This window comes from Diprion similis, chromosome 2, assembly GCF_021155765.1.
Source record: "Diprion similis isolate iyDipSimi1 chromosome 2, iyDipSimi1.1, whole genome shotgun sequence".
Taxonomy (NCBI): Eukaryota; Metazoa; Arthropoda; class Insecta; order Hymenoptera; family Diprionidae; genus Diprion; species Diprion similis.
The window spans coordinates 11,681,899-11,699,816 of NC_060106.1; the positions used below are offsets into that span (position 1 = coordinate 11,681,899).

The 17,918-nt window shown below is 44.8% G+C and overlaps 3 protein-coding genes across 3 annotated transcripts; 1 reads left to right on the forward strand and 2 right to left on the reverse strand.

Moving 5' to 3' along the window:
• The first annotated feature begins 3,105 nt into the window (after positions 1 to 3,105).
• Positions 3,106 to 5,219, forward strand: LOC124415862 (SET domain-containing protein SmydA-8-like). The gene is made up of 4 exons (XM_046896544.1): positions 3,106 to 3,639; positions 3,796 to 4,173; positions 4,267 to 4,602; positions 4,732 to 5,219. The coding sequence occupies exons 1-4, from the start codon at positions 3,221 to 3,223 to the stop codon at positions 5,039 to 5,041; spliced, it is 1,443 nt and encodes a 480-aa protein (XP_046752500.1). The 5' UTR covers positions 3,106 to 3,220; the 3' UTR covers positions 5,042 to 5,219.
• A 151-nt stretch (positions 5,220 to 5,370) lies between these two features.
• Positions 5,371 to 7,113, reverse strand: LOC124415864 (galanin-like G-protein coupled receptor npr-9). Its single transcript, XM_046896546.1, has 4 exons — positions 6,761 to 7,113; positions 6,487 to 6,654; positions 5,985 to 6,187; positions 5,371 to 5,890 (listed from the first exon to the last, which is right to left on the reverse strand). The coding sequence occupies exons 1-4, from the start codon at positions 7,111 to 7,113 to the stop codon at positions 5,484 to 5,486; spliced, it is 1,131 nt and encodes a 376-aa protein (XP_046752502.1). The 3' UTR covers positions 5,371 to 5,483.
• A 1,497-nt stretch (positions 7,114 to 8,610) lies between these two features.
• LOC124415863 lies at positions 8,611 to 17,297 on the reverse strand. Its single transcript, XM_046896545.1, has 6 exons — positions 17,086 to 17,297; positions 14,016 to 14,146; positions 12,392 to 12,701; positions 10,956 to 11,202; positions 9,957 to 10,355; positions 8,611 to 9,861 (listed from the first exon to the last, which is right to left on the reverse strand). Exons 1-6 carry the CDS (start codon positions 17,274 to 17,276, stop codon positions 9,745 to 9,747), a joined length of 1,395 nt encoding a protein of 464 aa, XP_046752501.1. The 5' UTR covers positions 17,277 to 17,297; the 3' UTR covers positions 8,611 to 9,744.
• Positions 17,298 to 17,918: the final 621 nt, after the last annotated feature.

Genomic DNA, 17,918 nt, shown 5'->3' on the forward strand with positions numbered 1-17,918 from the left:
TGCAATAAATTCTTTCAAGCCCTATTCCGACGTAATTTCGCGAGAGAAATCGATTGGCCGCAGTCCGAATGCGCTGCGAGCAACGGATCAAAAGTTACAGCCAAAAAACGGAAGACGTATTTTCTCAATTTTTCTGCTGCTGGTTTTTCCGTCGTCATTTCTCTGCTCTTGGTCCTACGCCTTTTTTGTTGTGTTTTCTGAGTTCCTGGGCGTCCAATTAGTCTAGAAAGGGTCATACAAATTGATTCGGAGACAAAAAATTCTCGGCTCCAAAAATGACCAAAAAAGTAAGGCTAACCCCTTTGGATTTTTTGCGAAAATTTCGACGATTCTGAAAAGTGCTGCAATAAATTCTTTCAAGCCCTATTCCGACGTAATTTTGCGAGAGAAATCGATTGGCCGCAGTCCGAATGCGCTGCGAGCAACGGATCAAAAGTTACAGCCAAAAAACGAAAGACGTATTTTCTCAATTTTTCTGCTGCTGGTTTTTCCGTCGTCATTTCTCTGCTGTTGGTCCTACGCCTTTTTTGTTGTGTTTACTGAGTTCCTGGGCGTCCAATTAGTCTAGAAAGGGTCATACAAATCGATTCGGAGACAAAAAATTCTCGGCTCCAAAAATGACCAAAAAAGTAAGGCTAACCCCTTCGGATTTTTTGCGAAAATTCCGACGATTCTGAAAAGTGCTGCAATAAATTCTTTCAAGCCCTATTCAGACGTAATCTTGCGAGAGAAATCGATTGGCCGCAGTCCGAATGCGCTGCGAGCAACGGATCAGAAGTTACAGCCAAAAAACGAAAGACGTATTTTCTCAATTTTTCTGCTGCTGGTTTTTCCATCGCAATTTCTTTGCTATTGGTCCTACGCTTGTTTTGTTGTGTTTTCTGAGTTCCTGGGCGTCCAATTAGTCTAGAAAGGGTCATACAAATTGATTCGGAGACAAAAAATTCTCGGCTCCAAAAATGACCAAAAAAGTAAGGCTAACCCCTTTGGATTTTTTGCGAAAATTTCGACGATTCTGAAAAGTGCTGCAATAAATTCTCTCAAGCCCTATTCCGACGTAATTTTGCGAGAGAAATCGATTGGCCGCAGTCCGAATGCGCTGCGAGCAACGGATCAAAAGTTACAGCCAAAAAACGAAAGACGTATTTTCTCAATTTTTCTGCTGCTGCTTTTCCCGTCGTCATTTCTCTGCTGTTGGTCCTACGCCTTTTTTGTTGTGTTTTCTGAGTTCCTGGGCGTCCATTCAGTCTGGAAAGGGTCATACAAATCGATTCGGAGACGAAAATTTCTTGGCTCCAAAAATGACCGAAAAAGTAAGGCTAACCCTTTTGGATTTTTCGCGAAAATTCAGACGATTCTGAAAAGTGCTGCAATAAATTCTTTCACGCACTATTCCGACGTAATTTCGTGAGAGAAATCGATTGAGCGTAGGCCGAATACTCCGCGAGCATTGGGTTAGGAGGTACAGCTACATTGATCGCAATCTGCAGAGGGATTTTTCTAACGGTGGGGAAGATAAATCAGAAAATCACAGTTACTATCAGTAATCGTTTATTTAACGAGCCTTAGTACCAGTACAAGAGGTTGGGCGTCAGTGTCTCGTAATTCACCAAGTTTTCACATAATATAAAAGTATTGACAAAAGAATTGTAGCACGTAGTATGAACGAACATTGAACAATGTGTCTGAGTAATAAAATTGGAAGATGGTACGCAATTTATATCACCTTCAGCAGAATAAGAAAAACATTATATCAGACAGTCATTGTCACAGACACTTTGTATAGTTCACTCAATAAATGCTGATGTATCGTATTTATTCCACGTCATCTGGACCAAAATAAACTAAAGTATTGAATTTTTCCATAATTAATACATATTCGCTTTGCCGCCTTCCAACGACGATTAAAACGGCTGTTTTGGAATACTCGAAATCCAATCAGTCTAGAAAGAGTCGTACGATTGCATTCTGAGTGAAAATTTGATGCTTCAGCAATCCTGAAACAAATAAAGCTTGCCCTCCTCGATTTTTGGTGAAAACTTCGACAATTCGACAAAATGATGGAAATGTATGATAATGATAAATTTACCAGAGAAATGGATTGCGCTTAGTTTGAATACGCTGCGAGCAACGGATCAAGCGTTACAGTCCAGCTCTTTGGGAAGAATTCACACTACACCTACGCCTACCGAGACCAAGGGCTCAGCTGACGGACGTGTCTAGTGGGACAGCCTGTACTTTAAATTCTATTTCTGTTTCCAGTTATAATTAACCACTGAAGAAAGCGCTGCGTGCTGTAGGCACAAGACCACTCGTGCCGGGTGTTCGTTAGTCCGCGGCGAATAGGCGTTTGGGTTCTTCGTCCGTGAAGGACTCGAGTTGGTAAATTAGACTTATGTCTTTCCACCGGTATGTAGGAATTAAGTTCGTCGTGACGGTGTATTCAGTCTAATCGGTGAGTCGTAACGAAACTGTGTGATTGAGGCATCTCATTGTGCCTAATTATATATAGATTTCGAACTGTAGCTAGACCGTCCGCCAGAATTTCCTCCAAAAATTTGTATTCGAATAAAATAGTTGATGATATAATCGGTCAGTGTATCTCGTGCAGATTCCTTCTGTGAGGTATAATCATAAAAGTGGCTCGCAGGGTGGGCTATCTCAAGTCTAAGATATTTCGTGATTACTCACGAAATATTTACCAATTGGAATGAAAGGGTATTTTCGGGTAACCGTGATCCTATAGAATTGGTGACATACACTTTTGCAATTTTTCCAAAATTGTATATGAAAATTGAGAAACAGTGACAGTGAGGTTTATTTAAGCCACATAGCCTTATCGCATCAGCACTGATAACTACGCATACATTCGTAATTAGTTGTTTCATGCTAGTGGACTGAAGTTCGCAGTCTTGATAGATGGAAAAGTAGTCACGATTATGCAAAGACTAAGGATCTGCCGGAGGATTGTAATAATACAAGTCGGCTCAATCTCTCGCGATCACGAAACAATTGATGGATTTACGAGCGCGTTTGAGGTATTTTAAATATTCTCGTGTTTTTGCAGTATAGGGAGTAGCCGTAAATCAGATAGATTTACGATAAAATATGCATTTATTATATGGCACACAATTTGGTAGATAACTTTTATGGGACAGCAGGTATAGTTATCATCGATCAAATACGCGCCTCGTCCGGTTGACTGCCGAAAGATACAGCGATGGGGTCTGATAACGTCGAGGGTGCCTGTGCGATCTGCGAAAAACTTGCGACGCTGAGATGCAGTAATTGCAAGGCGCAATTCTATTGCACCAAGGAACATCAGAAGGATGACTGGTCCCGGCACAAGACCGCTTGTAGATCATGGGAGATCCGCGAGAGTCGGGAACTGGGTCGGCACTTGTTGGCCGCCAGGGACTTGGACGCCGGTGACCTCGTGGTCTGCGAACCGCCTTTGGTCTGGGGTCCAGCACCCCATTCTCTCGAGCGGGTCTGCGTTGGTTGCGGAAGTCGACAGACCCACGGTAGGTGTCCAGGGTGTACCTGGCCCGCTTGCAGCCCCCGATGCCTGGGCCTGATGGACCACGACCGGCACGGAACGGAGTGTGCCATTCTGGCCAAATGCAGGATATTGCCAAGGTACGTACGGTCGAGCTTTTTGCAGACTTTCAAAGTGATTAATGTCGAATGGAACTTGTTCTGATCACACCAGGACATATCGCCGGTCAAAATCTAAATATTCTTTCGTTGAGAAATGTAGTTGAGCAATAAGTCAAATACGAAATAAATTTTCAGATGCGACCTCCTATTGCCTCTACGTTTCTTGCTGCTTCGGAGGCGAAGCCCGAAACGTTGGGCTTTGCTGGAGGCCCTTCAAAGCCACGATGACTCACGTGGTCCTGGCACCGAAGCCCACGAGGAAATGCTCAGCCTGAGAGAACACTTGGCACCGTTTCTGGCAATGGACCAGGCGGCAGCTGACGCATTTCCTCGGGTCTGTGGTCTCATCGACGTCAACGCGCTGGAGACAAACCCACCCGAGGGTTCTGCTGCTCTCTACGAAACGGCCTGCCTCCTCGAGCACAACTGTATCGCAAACACGAGGCACAGCTTCTCCATAGACGCCAAAGGTCGGCCCTGCATCACCGTTCGCACCGTTACCACCGTCCGGAAGTCAGTTCAGGAAACCACCACAAGTCTCGATTTTTATTTGTGATAGTTTTCTGTCATTCGTCAGTCAATATACATGCATTTACCCTCCACCAGGGGAGAGCACCTTAGCACCACCTACACGCACGCCTTGTGGGCAACCCGGAGTCGCCGCGAACACCTCCTTGCAACGAAGTACTTCTCATGTCGTTGTCAACGTTGCGCTGACCCCACAGAATTAGGAACACATCTAGGCACTTTAGTCTGCCCATGTGGTCCAGGCCTTGTCTTGCCCAGAGATCCCTTGGACTCGGAGACCGAGTGGTTTTGCAATGCTTGCCCGGGGGTGCTGACCTCAATGGAAGTGATGCAGCTGACAGAGAGACTCGGCGAGGAAGTTGAAGGTGCCATGGAGCTCGCGAGTCGAAATGCCCTTGCGGATTTATTATCCAGGTAAGGATGGTTTGGAAAAAATGTCCTCTCATTCAGCTGTCTAAGAATTTGATGATAGGTCAGGCTCTTCGAGGAAGAAGAATGCCGATTTTTCTCTATTCAAGAACTTGGTTTCTCGCTTTGTTTCAGACTACAAGTACTACTGCATCCTGGGCATCAACACTGTCTCACTGTTGGCCATTCATTGATGCAGCTTTTGCCCCCTGATGACCATCAGAAGGCCGAAATTTGCAGACGTGTGATACAGACAACCCAAGTGCTAGACCCTTACGGCAGTCGCCTCGCTCTCTACACAGCGGTGGCCCTTAGGGAGCTATCATTGGCCCCAGGGGAAGACCGCGTGGACCTGCTCTGCAGGGCAACCAAACTTTTAAAACTTGAGCCGCCGAACAGCCCCGGAGAGAAACTTCTCAGGCTGCTAGAAGCGGAACTGCTTTAGATTTATTAAGTTCCGTCGAGGAATCAAGATTAACCCCTTCCATCCGCTCCAGATCGCATTCGGAATGTTAGGTTTAGATTTCGGAGTAAGGTTCGATTTGCATTGCCTTGGAACTCAGCTCAGTTTGACATTAAAAAATATGGAGAATTGGAGGCAAAGGGACGACTGGAGTGGGTTCTTATAATTTATACCACAAGACAATAAACGCATAGATGTATTCCTTTATAATGCTGTATAAAAGTCCAATGGAAATAAGGATAAGGGTGCGTTTTTCTATTTTCTACCTGTCTACCCTCGTATATCAGGACCTTGGCTAGTTCAATGTGAGATTGTTGGCAAAAAACAGTGACTTAGAGTATCCATTGTATGATACTTAATATATGATAAAAGTAGGTGAACAATTTGCTACAGTCATAAATAATGTCAAATAAAACAGTTAAGTTTACGGAGAATAGGGTCCTCTGGGAACCTTAATGCTGCTCATGTTGCTCTTTATCTTCTCCCGGCTGACTGTCGTGACATTTGCATCGTCAGTTTTGGTGCACCAGGATCTGACCCAGGCAACGGTGGACAACGCCTCGTTGATAAAAGCGTACATGAACGGGTTAGCAGCGGTGTTGAAGAGCGACAGAGTGGTGACGACCGCTTGTACGTGCCACCAGATCGTCCCCGAGAGGGTGATGTAGAGCTTGATAACCACGAAGGTCCACATCGGTAATCTACAGACAATGAAGACGAGAATCAAGGCCAGTACGACCTTGACTGTTCGCTTATTCCGGTGAGCGAATGGTGGGGACGACATGGGTCGTCTCAGGGTGACTGGTGTGGTCATGGTTGCATTCGATGTGGCTGCAAAAGTCGAACTCTCGTTACACATGGTGCTCGGAAACGCCGATTTCAAGCAGCGATAATTCTGAGCTCTTCAAATGTCAAATTCTCTAACCTGTGGAAGTTTCGGTGAATTGTGACTCACTGCTGCTCGCCAGGTTCAATTTGTCGCCGCGTCTTCGCCGCCGCCATATCTTCAACGCCAGGAGTAGGTGAACACCCACGAAGGCGATGGCCAGAGGTAGGAATATCGCAACGTACATAGCCACGTAGGTCGCTGCAGCTTTCGACCGGTCCGCTGTTAAGCACAAGGAAGCCCTAAGATCGGAAAAATTGTTTTTGTTTAGTTTGAACCGTATTTGTCGTTGGTCAAACTATTATTGTAAGTGGCAGTAATTTTGCTTTCTGCTCTATTTTCGTAATGTCTTCAAGCTCTTTCTTTCTAGAGACTATTATTTACTCTTGGAAATTGAACCAGGAATACGAAAAGCGTGAAAAGCGACTTTGATTGATGATAGATAGAATGAGTTTTATAAAATTTCCGCACCCAAATTGCGAGAAAATTCTGTTTGAATGCCCTCGTTTCTTAATATTGGAGAATAAGAATGATTTCACACCTGTAGTACGAGACGTCAGTCAATACGATCAGAGTACCGGTGGCGTAAAGTTCGAGAATGGGGTAAGTTGCGCCAATCGAAATACCCCAGATGAAGAAGACGAGAAGAGCGACTATCGGCCATGTTGGTCCAGTAGGTGGTGGATAGGTTGGCTTGATAGCACGGTACCTCGAAAGATTTAATGAAAAGTGATAATCCAGGTCCGTTTTGGCTCCAGGTAATTGACAGAATGGTTTAAGATGCACAAGAATTATTGTGAAAATAAAATTATTACCGATCGGCAGCAACTGCTGCCAAAGTAAGGGAACTCGACAATGCTGCCGTCGTCTGGAGGCACGGTAAGACAGAGCACGCCCAATCCGGAAGCGTCCAAAGAATGTTGGAACGAACAAAGCCTGACAAAGTGTTGTAACCGGAAGTAGCGAGCAGCAGAAGATCCGACAAAGCGAGGGATAAAAGCACCCCGCGGTACATCGGCTTCAGGGGCGAATTGATACCGATTCCAAAACTGACTCGCCATAGGACGGAGAGGTTACCGACTGTGCCGACCACCACGATGGGCCAGATTACGATCTGGTAGCCGACTCGAGCCCCGAAGGAATACATCGAGAGGTCAGACTCGTTCATGGCCGTGGCGAACTTCAGACCTCGTTAACTTCGTGTCAATTTATTTATAGACTACCTTTAATACCTTCACAGGGTTATTCCATGGAATTATACAATGTCTCTCGGCTCTTGACTTGCGGTTGGCCTGTGGTTGGTGACTTTATTATGGTACTACAGGTTGCGGCGATAAAGATGAGAATTTATATTCACCCTAACGAATCGGGTGCGGCTTACGAATGACTTTCTCAAAATTGTAGCGTCATTTTCTTGTATTATATTATGTGATTTACCACGTGTTCCGTGCCAGATTTGTTGGCCAATATCCTCGCGATGTTCGCGTTGTAGATTCGGGAATTTTAATTTTTAGTATCTATATGTCTCCAAGGATCACACTTCTATTCAAGCGACCAAACGCATAATTCCCGCTAATTTATAGATACGGTACTTATTCGAAATTCCGTAACTAATGAATGGCAGAAGGAAATTAAAGGGCAGTATAAGTTACAATTTTGAGAAATGGGGAAAATATAACTTAAGTATCGCGTTCTAATGATTATCTGACAATGCGGCGTAAGCATACCAGAGTTCATTTTAGTCTATTATATTCATTAACTTTCTGTGACAGTTATATTCAAGTTGTAGAAATTCTTTTTCTGGATATTGAGTCGACTGTGTGAAGTTCCACGTGTTGATTATTACTTCGATCCTGTTGGCCAGGGTCTCTAAATCTTTAGAAACAAGTTAGGTCTATTGTTCCAACGATGGAAATTCGGTTTTCAAAACACTTTGCAAAATATATTTCAATTCCCATTATGAGGTTTAAAAACGTGAAGGAAAAAAATTGTGATGTTCGAGAACAAGGGCAAAACAAATATTACCAAAATTTCCAGTATTCATACCAATAGAGGCTTCTTGTCTAAAGAGTTAGAGATCACTGATCAATTTGGAACCTAACAGTACGGCAACAACTTAGTTTTATCGATAAATATTAACAGATATGATGCACACAGAATAAATAAAGTTTATCAAAAGATAATTTCAACAGGATTGAATCCGTTAAAAAGTTTCCCAAAATTTCAAAGATAACACAAGCTGCTCCCCGCAAACCTGCTGCGTATATTAAATTAGAAGAGAATTTCGCACGGCCAGCAATCACGAACTGAGCCCACCTGGTGTCGGAATTTCGGTAATATACGAAAACTCGTTCACCCTGGCGAACGCGTCAGCGACATTGTCACACCTGACAAGCGATTAGCTGGGTAAAGGCCATCGAGAGTGGAAAAGGCACACGGGTGAGTAGCGTCACGTATGTGGGTGAATATACGTATATGTAGAATAACGTAGATATGTGACTTGCGTATACATAAGTTTGCACCTATGTGGATGAGGAGAACATAGAGACAGACACAGAGGAGGCGGACGGGACTCGAGAGGGCAGAACGGCCGACATATGGCCGTTGGTTGGCTGGCGTTTGTTGCTTTGTTTGCACGCGGTCACGCGCCATCGGACAGATCTGCGTTTAAACCTTTTATTACCTAAATATATTATACAAAACATTTGCTGTATGAAACGATAATTCTCGTCCCTCTCCCCCGTAGACAAGACGGGAGAACGCTATGAGACTGCATTCAGTTTTTGCTATTATCGCGGTGTCTCAGCAGCATGCAATTACTGTCGAGTAACTTTTCATGCGGCTAATTCACGCTTCGAGGGTGACCCTCGTCCAACTTTACCTCTCTTCTGTTCGCATTTTTCATCGAGAAACATTTGGATTTTCCATCAGTGCTTTCATTTCGTTTTGGTGAACTTGATTCCATTTTTTTGCCACACATCTCATTGGAGGCAGTTTTGTCAATAAATTTTGCTAAATGCGATTATTGTGACGTAAAAGTTAGTCGTTGGATTTTGAACCGTCGTAAAGAAATATGCGAGGTATGATTGACTTTGTGGTATCAGATGAAAATGTGACAGGAACAGGAAGATGTGACGCCCAGAGATGTACGTTGAATTGCAGTTGCTTCTTGAAACTTCATAATAAATACTTCATCGGAAGGCGATCATGGACAGTACTGGTGTGCAAACATCTCACGCCTCTTAAGTAATATTGACGCAAACCCACTTAACACTTGACATTTAACAATGCAACCGGATTTGCTTGGCTGCATCGTTCCACGGCTCGAGAACGCAATATTTGCAGCATCCTTTGCTGTACTTGCATACCTCAAACTGCATTTTTGTGTAAAGAATAGAGATTTAGAGAAGAAAAATTTGATTTGTTGGAACATGCAGACAGTCTTTAGAATTTGGTAATTCGACGTTAAATTCAGTCTTAAACGTGGTATATCATTCTATTTTTCTCAATAATGTGTTCACCGAAAGGCATACGCGAAATTTCCGGTCAGAAGTAAAACGAGAAGTCGGACCGTTGCCAATCGTGTACGGAAGTTGAATATTGAACAATAGATGGAACAAACGGTGCCAGAGTTCAATGTTCGAATGATTATTCGTAAATCGTACGACAACGCCGTGCAGTTGGAGATACGCCAGTAACGCAATTACGGTACAGCGCTAATTTTCAACAGCCGTCTCGTTCACGCGCCACGATTGTTCGCGTCCGACGGTGTCGAGGTGCGTTCATTTTTATTCCTCACTCAGATATCCGAAAGCGAGCAGATGGGTCGCTGATTAACCCTGAACCGCTTCCTTAACCTCGACCATGAAGACCCTCTGGGGAATCGATTTTCTCGCGACCGACTCCTGTTGGGTGCCTGCGGAGTAATCAAGAAGAATTAATCCCCGAAAAATGCATCTCTGCAGAAATAAAGCTAAACAAGCAATGCATAGGCCTAATGTGCAACTCTACCTTCTGATTCGCAGACGTGGGCACGTCCTCCCGTGCGATCACCTTCACCGTCGTCACAGTCTCGAGTTCCTCGGGGGTCACCGATATCCTCAGGACGTACCTTTTCCCTGACTCCAGGGGCGCCGCCACCAGCTTGAAGACACTGTCGGTCACCTTTTGGTCACTGACCACCCCTGCGGGCCCCCTAAGAAGGACCCGAAAGGACCCCCCGCTGCAGGAACGCATCAGGAATACGGTCCTCGCGTTGCTTCGCGGTCGGTACTGGAAGTTCACCAACCCGCTGTTCTTCCGGAGGTTGGTCGTCTCTGGACGGCCGGTGCGCAGAGTCTGCGTCGGATTTCGACGAAACTTGTGACTCTCCACAGTTACTCGGCGCGACACGTTGTTCGTCCTACTCACCTGCGTTCAATTTCGAGGTATTTTAGGGGCTTAACTAAGGCAACTCTCCGTTTTTGAATGATCTCGTGAAACGTTGAGAAACGATACGACAAAGAATTTACACCTATGGTTTTGTAGTGAATGTTATTAATCGTTCGGTCTTTACAGTCTTTGTTTAGGATTTCTGTAACCATGGACCACTCAAAGATCCAAATGCATTTAAGTGAGAACTCGGACGCACACAGGAGGTGAAAAATGCAAAAATTTTAGGATAGTTAAAAAAGATGCCGAGTTTTAGGATTCGTTCACAATTAATTGAATCCATATGATCCAGTATAATCAATTATCACAACTGATTCGCTCCAACGTTTGTTGTAATACCAAATCCTCTTTTGAATAACCTCTCGTGCAGATCGAGGAGATATCCCCATCCGATTCCACTGCCAACATTATCTCATGCCGTTTGAAGTTGAAGTTTTCGTAACTCTCGTCTCCGTTTCATTAATTTATAAAATACAATACAGCGCTTCCTTATGCGCCCCATAACGCGAATGTCGTTTATAGTTACCTATCGGCACCCACATAGACCAAGTAAGTAAGGTAATATGATATAATACGAACCGCGTAGAGTGCGAAATGGTAAGTGGTGTTGAACCTCATTCCGTTAAGGGTTAGCCTGGCTTCCCTGGGGCAGTGAAGGCCCTCGGGAATGGGGCGTCGCCGTTGATGCCCGGAAGTCTGAATCTTGTCTAGGGGCCAAGTCGAGGTTGACTGCAGCACGTTTTGCGCGGCGCACAACGTCGCCGGGGGTCTGCGCTGCCCAGATGTCACGGCAAGGCAGTATTCAGTCAGATTGGTAACGGCCCGACTGTAAGTCAAGAGAAGTGTCGTTGTTGCAGACTTTGAGCACGTATTCTCACGTCAATATTTACCTTAGCCAGTGTTAACTGAATACCCGACAGCCGTTCGCCGCCGTCAGCCCGGGGCCACCCGCACGCGCAACACCGACGTGTATTCAATCACGGAATCGGCTGCTGACGCGTCGCGACGCCGCGTTATATGCACCGTGTGCTCGGCAACCACGGACTGTTTTCACTTACCAGTCTGACCGCTAACGGCTGAACTACTTGCGCATTTCGTGGTCCGGGAAAACGACACCGCGTCAATCAGCTCTCACGGTTGAAAATAATTAGCGTGAAATCGACGGAGATATTTTATTTTTGACAAAATTTAGAAACTACCTCGTTAATCGTTAACGACAGATTCAAGTTTTATTTTGGTCAATTATAATTTTTCTTTTTTTCCTACAATCGAAATGGATCATCTTAACGTTTCTATGCGGCGCCAGACAACATTATGCAACTGAGAATATTTATCGTTTTCAACGAAACGGTATAGGTATTATACTGCTATGCTTACTGGGATCTACAATGTTTACGTGGCAGAGGATCATGGCGCCGAATAAAGTAATCAGCTGATCGTTAGATCTGTATATTTCAGTACGGATATAAAGGCGAAAAAGGCTTCGTACAAACTGTTTACAGGTTCCCGTTTCGGTGTATTTGATAAATACTGTGAGTTGAAAACGAACTTCGTGAATTAGATATTTGCGATATGTAATTTTGCAAACAAACGCGGTATTTCTTCCAGGTGCTTGAATAAAGAAACGAAAAATAGAATAGACATTTCGGTATTACATTTAAACAGAAATGTGAAATACCAACCGAATATCGATTAAGCAAGATTTATAATAACCTTATTAACCGGTAGAACGAAGTGGAAAGGAGCGTAGTTCGATATCAACCTTCGGTTAGCGCTGCGCGATGAGGAGAAAAATGAAGAAAACTAACCGCTTCTGCTCCCAGTGCAGCTGTTTGCTGCACGAGAGCAGCGACAAGAAGGTAAGAAGTGAAATATATTGACGCCGGTAGACGAATCGATTGATTGATCGACCTATGGTTTCTCTTGGTTTCTCACGGCTTCCTCCTCCGTTTCTTACGGTTTCTTACAGTTTCTCGTACGCGGTAGGGGTCAACCGGGTACAGGACCGTTATTACCTCCAGCTCCACGAGACGCCGAGACGTCGTTTGCTCCGTCGCTGCTGGAACCGCAGAAGATGACGACGGTGTCCCCTGCTGCCGTTCCCAAAGTCGACGATGGATTGGTGCTCCAGAATCTCCGTCGTGGCATAGAGACGGACCGTGTCGACGCCCCGACGCTCCGTGCTGCCGTTTGACGTCGTCGTTGATCTTATCTCGAAGCGGTAAACGCCCTCCTGTGCTCTCGTCATTGAGAAATTTCGCGCCTCGACTCCGGCGTAGGTGAACAACGGCGAACCTGGTACGAGCTTCGTCACTGGCCATCGCTCTAGTCATAAAGAACAGCATTCTCACAATCGCAGTCATAATAGGGTTCATGCGTTCACGATTATTTACGGCATTGGCTCATCAAGGTTTTTTGGAAAACAGATTCACAATATGTTTGACGGCGATGAGTAAAATAAAGATATCAGAACTGATATGAGATTGATCTTCGATTTACAGGGTTCAGAATTTCAGGAGTTTAGTATCTGGCACTGATCTCAAGCTTATACATTGCACTGTCTATATCTCCTAATGCACGGATAGACGTAGCTGGATGGCACAGAATTGGAGCAAAGACTTTCATGAATATTACGTGTCAGATAGTTATATATGTGTGTTATCGATTGCACCGATTTGGGTAGTAATCGAACATGCAGCTAGTCTCTTTCGATCCCAGTATCCTAGACTAATCTAAAATTCTGTACTTCGTAGGAAGAAAAATAAAAAAAACAGTGAACATAAATAAAATACAAGTATAGATATTTCCCTCCCTCCGCGGTGAGACGGATGAAAAAATAGGAAGATGCAGCGAGTCGGCTAGGATACAGGAGGATCCTACTGACATGCGATGTATGTGTGTACTTATGACGCGTATATGGCTCTTCGCCTTGGCAATATGCTCTGTCTCCGTTGTTCGGTCAGAAAACGGCTTGTTAGCGCATTCCAGGAGTGCGGTACGTTACGGGTTTTGCCGCTAGAAACTTGAGTTTCGTTGACTCTTTGAAGAAGGGATTTATTGCTGAATGTCTCGTGTTCTATGCCGGACTAGAGATAGACTCGCGACTCCCGTTTGTCGCGAGGCTTCACTTGTCACATTTTCGCCGTGGTACGACGAAACAATTTTCGCTCAATAAATCTTGAGGCGAGATATAGTTTTCGTACTGAATATTCGTACGAGACGATGAATCCAACGATAGAATTGGCGTAGGTATAGCGGTAAGGAAAATATTGAAGGAAAAATAAAGTGGTCATCTCACCCGCGAAAATAGTAAATTTCATCAACAAAGGTGAACACAGTCCGACCCTAGGCTCGTTATTCAAGGCACGGTACAAACGGAATTTGAAGTTTTCTACGTCGGGCTGAAAGCGCATAAATTGAGCATCTCGAACGAATAAATTCAGAGCAACATGACAGCTAAAAGAAACTCTGCACCATGTGACAAACGGTAGTAAATCTCTTTCGCGATAATATATAATGTTATTTAGGAGTTCCCGATGCGCCTCGCTCTGTTACCAAAAAACCGAAAGTCATCCGGACCTGCGTTTCAAAAAACATTGGTCAGTGAAATTAAAAGAAATAAAAAATCGGATCACTCACTCTTCCCTTCCTCAGCATCCGACTCGTTTTCTGGCGGACGGACGTAGCTGACCGTCCAGGATATTGGGCCGCTGCACGGGCTGACCAGCAGCGTAAAGGGCGTCCCTTCGTGATGAATCAAGTAGTAGAACCTGAAATCATTTAATCGAATAGTTCAGCGTCGAGAGCAGGAGCAGAGAAGGAAGGGAAGCGAACCTTGAGTCACTCGAGGTGATGCAGTAAAGGTGAAATGTGAGTCAACTGCGACGGGACGTATGCATGCAGGCGATTTTGCATAAATGCATGTAACGTTGACTTTCGAGTATTCGTGCTTGAGGACGTAGGACACGGTATCGTATATCCGTACGTTCCTTACAGAGCGAGAATTTCACGTCTTTAAACCCGCAAAACGCACGCAATACTCGCATTTTCAGGCCTGTGTTCGCTCGAAATGGGTCATAAATTAATCTCAAGCTTGGCCAGGTTTCACATGCTCATTTTCTAACAACATCAAAGCCACCCGCATTTGCACGTGTCTCGTTAAGTATACAATGTCTGTGCCATTTCTTTGCTACTTAATTGCAGACTTACAGACCCCTCCCAAGTGACGCCACATTGCAAGCCGGAGAGTTTTAATTATGGAATTGGGAACCATTCAGCACACGGATACTTAGTCAGGATTGTGCAGTGGGACTTGAACTATCCGAATTAATTTGGCACTGGTTCCAGTTTGGATGATTGAAAGTTTGAATGATGGAAGAGAGGTGTTGAATGAAACGATGCTACGTTATAAAGAATGCTAGATACGTAACGTTTCTGTTATTTTTACACACACACATAAAGTATTGCTTTACTCCACGTCGTAAATTACATATTCTACGTGTAAAGTTACTGGAAATATTATTATTTATAACATAAGACTGTGAACAGACCTTCATCGATACTTTGTTTTCTAACACGTAGGCCAAATGTTGATGATGGTTTCACGTCAGAACATCTCACTAACGAATATATCGAAATTGGTTTCGGACCATTTGGAACATTGTACATTCGACCTCGACCGTTTCGATGATCGAAATTCGAGGAGCCTTGAAGTGCGCGACGTGACGATAAAGGGTTGTAGATCGGGGTACGAAATGGAGTGTCGAGCTACGTGGAGCGAAGACGAAAAAATCGAGGAAGATGCGCTGAAATATGTACATTTTATATATAGGTATAAAAACCATGGCCCAGTTAAACGCGCGGGACGTTTTTTTACCGCGTCTGCCATGACTGTCTAAAGAGGTTGACTCTCCGCAGAACAGAGGTAGTCGGAGATAAAAGAGAGAAGTGCAGCAATAAGGCTGCAGGGGGACCGCGAACGGCAGAGGCAAATGCAGTAACGGTGCAGCAATAAGCGTGCCGCCGATGCTGAACGGCAGCATCGGTGGCGGGCGTCGGGACGCTGCTCGCTGCACGTGCTTGCCAGTCACCGAGCTATTGTAAAATTAGCGTCGGGGCACAATGCCGGCGTCGCGGCGTCTGGGGTCGCGCGCGCGACCCCCGGTCTAAATCCGGCACCGGCTTTGCACAAACCTCGAATCAATTCTGGTATGCACCGCGAGGGGGACCGACGACTTCCCTGGAAACCCATCTGATAGCGAGATTTTATTAGCCGTGACGTCGCGACAGGACGCGCCGTTTGGTGCACGTGGGTTCTCGCCACGACGCGGACGCAATGCCCGACCCTCTTTTCGGCGTCGGGACGCGCTGCAGGTGACCGACGATAGACTCGCTGGCAGGATACCACCGCCGGAGGAAGCTTTTCTATTCTTTTTTTCATACGTCAATCATTCCCTCGAAGCCTCAGAGTTTTTAACTGTCTCACCATTATACCAAATTCCAACGATAAATGCCTTTCCTTGTATTGGAATACGATCAACGGTACGGATAACTAGAATTTCATTCTACATTTCTAATGTCCGATCTTAATTTTTATTATTAGTGCCACGCGCAGAGAAAGGATTCGTTGAAGATCCGAAATATGGCGTTAAAAATGGATTATTGATTCAAAAGAACATCATTTGATTAGTGAAGAAAAAAATTAATGATCAGGATAACAATTTACGTGTCAATTCAAACTGCGTTTACTTGAACTAGAAAAGCACTTCCTTGGACATATTTGGTAAAATCGACAGAAAAGACGTTTCTGCATGTATATGTATATACATATATTTGATACAAGGTTTAATATGTGTTAGTGTTCCGGACTTCGAGGGGATAGCATTGAACACCGTTTTAGAATTCAAACTCAGAACTAATGATGCCTATTTTAGCCAGGCTCATGAAGACTTCCGCAGTATAATCGCTTTAGAAATTTTCGCAAACTGTGTGGTATAGAACTGTCAGCAGCGTTATCGAATGTTACACAACACAGTAAGTAACTGTAAGGAACTGACTATATGGTAGTTTCGGAAAATATCAACAGCATACCGAGCGTGATCGGAAGCTAAATAACAATTCCTAATAAGCGACTGGAAGTTTATGCTCACGGCATGCTCGTTCTAGAGATTGCATTGCTTTTAGAAAACACGTAAAATTTGAGAAAAATTTTCTGCGCAGTGGTAGTATTTCTGAGAACATTTTCACTGTTGCAGACTGTCATAAAGAGGGGCCTAGAACTTTTGCTGTGTAATAAAATCATGACTACCACAAGCAGTTGATGCTGTCCCTGAATTCGTTGAGAGTTCGTTTTTACCGTCGATAGATCTAACTAATCGATGACACATTTTGATTTCAGTGAAGAATTTATTCTCTAACCGATTCGAATAAGCTTAAAATTATTCTAAATCTCGTTCCTAAGACGTTGAATTGTATGAAAGATACATTCAACTCCGTCGGCACAATTTTGATAGCTCGAAAACACTCTGTCACACTGACGTACGTAACTTTGGAGAAACTATTTTCGTAACTGTCAGATCGTAGAGTACCGACAGGTACGATCTTATAATTAACGATTGGCAATGACCGTGTTCGTCGTACTGAAGAAAAAAAAAGGACTTGGCGAGCCCGGAAGAAAGCATGCGGATAAAGTAATTAAGGTTCGACTTACTCTGAGTTCGTTCCGGGGCGAAGGGTGGCGGTGATCTGACTGTCCGGCTGGAGAACACCGGTCCGATCGAACTCCTCGGCGCGCGAGGCTTTCCCTTGGCCAAAGGGTCGGGGGCTGTCAAGAGGCGACTCACCCTCGGCCTTGTCCATCCGTGCCACAACAAGTACGAGCCCGATCAGAAGTGGCGGCATCGTGGCGTCCGGCCTCGAGAGGCGAGGGAGTTCGACTGTGCGTGGAAACGCAACGCGGTAGCTTTCTCGGAGAGGAGGGCGCGCTGCTGCACCACGGAGCCCGATGCCGCCGACATTGTGCAACCCCTCTTGGTCCCTCCCACCTCCCGCTTCTTCTTCTATCCCGTTCCCTTCCTGGTTCCTCCTGGGACGCCGAAGAGGATACTCCAGCAACGTTGTTTTCTCTCCCTTCAACCCGGAGGCTGCATCAAACGCGTGTATCGCACGATATGCACTTGCGGCCACGTCAAACGTCGCGATTTTTGCTCTTTTTAACCGATCCAAATTCGCGGGGTACATCCATGACTGTGTATGCAGAAGGGGCGAAGCAAACGTGGAGCACGGTTCAATGGCTGATTCGTCGATTTGATGTACAAATTGAAAGATTCACTCTGTTTCCACTACCCGACACCGTTGTTCTCCATCTCCGACCAAAGTCATCCTCGCTTCTGTTAGACTGAGAAAAGAGTTAATTTACTGTTAACAAACGTATATTTGGACAAGGCAAAATAAATGTTTTGTCATTAGGTATATTTTAGTTGAGAAAAAAGGTGATTTGTTAGTTGTTAACAAATTTCAATCGATCGTTATTTCCCTCACCTA